The sequence below is a fragment of the Sinocyclocheilus rhinocerous genome, unplaced genomic scaffold (genome assembly GCF_001515625.1).
Source record: "Sinocyclocheilus rhinocerous isolate Xijiao unplaced genomic scaffold, SAMN03320098_v1.1 scaffold115, whole genome shotgun sequence".
Classification (NCBI taxonomy): Eukaryota; Metazoa; Chordata; class Actinopteri; order Cypriniformes; family Cyprinidae; genus Sinocyclocheilus; species Sinocyclocheilus rhinocerous.
The window spans coordinates 1,466,862-1,469,911 of NW_015650001.1; the positions used below are offsets into that span (position 1 = coordinate 1,466,862).

Here is a 3,050-nt window from a genome sequence, read left to right on the forward strand (position 1 = left end):
GCACGAAAACAAGAGGCGGGATTTATCACACGAACCAATCACATCCAATCATAACTGATCATATCCAATTATAGTGCGATGGAGGCATTGCCTCCTCTCACGTGACTTTCCCCCATTCATCTCAATGAGCCTCCAGAAAAGTCACGGCACGCTTTAGGGTCTCTGTAGAAAGTCTATGGACCGAAGGGAGGCAAGCCTCCGCTGTAACTTTACCTGCGGGTGTCGCTGTTTGACAGTGTTACTTCATAAAAACGAGTGACTTTTATACTTTTAATGCCATATTTAGTAATATTTGCGATTTATGTTTGTAATATCGATTATTTTGTCATCCAATTTTTGAGGAGACACTGCCTCCCTTGCCTCCTCGGAGGGAATGCCCCTGATACATATATATAATGAATGAAATGAATAAATGAAAATGAAAAAAATATCTTTGGTGTGTTCATTTAATCAATAACAGTGTAGAAAGCATGCACTGCTTACTAAAATAGGTTAAAGTGCTTGTTGGGTCAATATGATGGATCCCCCGTGAAACCGATTCAGAGCAAATACATAAATACTGAAAAACTTTAGCTGAAGTATGAGGAGAGACTCACAGCTTCCTGCTCCTGGGCATCAATATTTGCTGTCTGAGTGTCCACTGGCTCAGGGACTGTCAATGCAGCGAACTGTAGATTGAGAAACAGAAGCCTATAAGAGACATAGCAGAGCAAAAACCTGAGAAACTGAGAAACCACTGGATCTCACCTTCTTCTCAAACTCATCCACCATGCCTGCTTTGGCCACAACACTCCTGTAGTGACTCCAATCGATGGTAGCTGGTTTCTCTGGCAAGGATCTAAGTCTGCAAGTAAAAATAGTTCAGCACAAATAATAATTGACTTGTTTGATATGAAATTTTAGTTTGTGTAATTTGCAAAATCTATATCTAAATCCAAAAACCTGTGTTTGTGTAATTCAGCATTTATTCACACTACTAGTCAAATGTTCGGAATATTTGCGATTTTAATATTTTTGAAAGACGTCTTTTATTATCACCAATGCTAGGTTTATTTAATCAAATATACAGTAAACCAGTAATATTGTGAAATATTATTACAATTTAAAACAACTGTTTTCTATGTGAATCTAATTTAAATACAATTTATTCCTGTGATGCAAAGCTGAATTTTCAGCATCATTACTCATGTCTTCAGTGTCACATGATCCTTCAGAAATCAATCTAATATTCTGATTTGCTGCTCAATTATTAACAATGGCTCTTATTATTATCAATGTTGACAGTTTTTGCAGGATTTATAATACTTAAGGAATACTTTTTTTCAGGATTGTTTGATGAAAAAGTTCAAGAGAACAGCATTATTTGAAATATACATTTTGTGCAACATTATAAATGCCTTTACTGTCACTTTTGATCAATTTAATGTGTCCTTAATGATTAAAAGTATTCATCCTGAATGGTAGTGTATCACAGTTTCCACAAAACTATTAAGCGTCACAAATAATCATATTTGTTTGGAGCAGCAAATCAGCATATTTGAAAATAAATTTAATTTTTAATTACATTCAAATAGAAAACTATTATTTCAAACTGTAATATTTAACTATAAGTTGTAAACGTCGAGACTGAATCGTGAAGCATCACAATATTGGAACCACTCTGTGGCGACGCATCAGAAAAGAACATTTTTGTCTAATACTGTCTGGACAACATAACTGGCTCTGACTGGACTGAGACAAACTTTGAAAGAACTATTGCTAAATAAAGCATAGACAGCTTTAGTCACGTTTTATATCCCCCAACATACAGTACACTTATTACCAGGACAGTCCATTGACCTGCACCTGACCTATGGTGTTTCGCTCAAGGGCACAATGATGATGGTTTATGTATCGCCCCTTGATGGTTCAAAACAAAAAACCAGCACAGCTTTGAAACCCCTAGGGTAATAAACTACGTGCTAGTAGAAATTGTGGAGTTGATGTCCTTCATGTATAGCAGCAGTCAGACTCACTTTGCTGCGATGGAATCACTGCGGGTCTTCAAGCTGTTGAACATGGCTCTCTGGTTCGGTGGGACCCTCTCCGCAAAAGCCACCCAGTCAATGGCCTTTACAGCTGCACGGCGACCTGCCATCTCTCTGCTCCTGTCAAAACATTTCATGTAGACATGGTTATTAAGAATGACAAAGATCTTTCACAAGTTTAGCAAACTGGACCAACTACATGCAAAGCAAATTATTGGGCCACCTGGTGTAATAAGACTTTAAATATGTTTATAATATAATGTTTTTATTATTATTTTGAAGTCAAGCACTTAATGTTATCCAGATTAACATATTCAACATGTACATCTAATCGGTCACAGAACGCCAACATACACTGAGAAAGACACCAGCCAAGTGGCTCTAACTTAGCATACTGGGGAAAAAAACGTTTTCGCATTTAAATAGATTTCGTAACAGTCAATCGTTTTCCGTTTTTATCAGAAATTATGTTAATAACAGCATCTGCAAAGAAAAGCCTTCTGTACACAAGTGAACAAGACAAGGTCAGCGTATGACTTATACAAGATAAACACAAATATAACCGGCCCAAAACCGCGTAATTTCTCATAAACAGGGAAGATAAAGCCTAATGTTTATCTTTTATTCAAATGAAAACAAACGGCGTTGTAATATTTGTCAAATGACTGCATTTCGACGCGTACTTACTGCTCAAGGATCAAGCCGCTGCAATGACAGAAGCGTGATGGCCGCCGGAGAGCGGAAGCGCGGTTAAGAAAGTACTACTGACACTACTGACACCCAGCGGACTGGAGAAAACACCACACTGCGGTGCACTTGCACTAGAGAGCGCCAAACAGACATATCGTTCATCACTCAGATTGTGTAGCTTTCAGGCCATTCATCAAAAGCTGATAAAATGTAATTTTAGCAGAACAAAATTCAAGTCAATAGCCAACTCTTTCAAGAAAAAAGACGAAAATATTGCTGACTCCTCCGGCATGGTTTCTGTTAAAGGGGTCATATGATGTTGCTAAAAAAGAA

At 37.5% G+C, this 3,050-nt stretch overlaps 1 protein-coding gene across 3 annotated transcripts; it reads right to left on the minus strand.

Annotated features, from left to right (window-relative positions):
- Positions 1-554: 554 nt before the first annotated feature.
- Positions 555-2,790, minus strand: LOC107711178 (ATP synthase subunit d, mitochondrial-like). Of its 3 annotated transcripts, none has more exons than XM_016516110.1 (4): positions 2,715-2,790; positions 2,016-2,147; positions 748-844; positions 555-668 (listed from the first exon to the last, which is right to left on the minus strand). In XM_016516110.1, exons 2-4 carry the CDS (start codon positions 2,135-2,137, stop codon positions 570-572), a joined length of 318 nt encoding a protein of 105 aa, XP_016371596.1. In that variant the 5' UTR covers positions 2,138-2,147; positions 2,715-2,790; the 3' UTR covers positions 555-569. The 3 variants fall into 3 exon arrangements, with proteins under 3 accessions (XP_016371596.1, XP_016371597.1, XP_016371598.1); XM_016516111.1 differs by having other exon boundaries at positions 2,016-2,144; positions 2,711-2,790; XM_016516112.1 differs by having other exon boundaries at positions 2,711-2,790.
- Between the last annotated feature and the right edge of the window lie 260 nt (positions 2,791-3,050).

What these genes read in the sequence shown, in the direction of transcription:
- LOC107711178 (XM_016516110.1), bottom strand. Translation starts at nt 2,137, where the DNA reads ATGGCAGGTCGCCGTGCAGCTGTAAAGGCCATTGACTGGGTGGCTTTT. An exon ending in AGTGATTCCATCGCAGCAAA is followed by an intron (nt 845 to 2,015) that starts GTGAGTCTGACT and finishes TTTTACTTGCAG; the next exon opens with ACTTAGATCCTTGCCAGAGA. An exon ending in TGGATGAGTTTGAGAAGAAG is followed by an intron (nt 669 to 747) that starts GTGAGATCCAGT and finishes CTCAATCTACAG; the next exon opens with TTCGCTGCATTGACAGTCCC.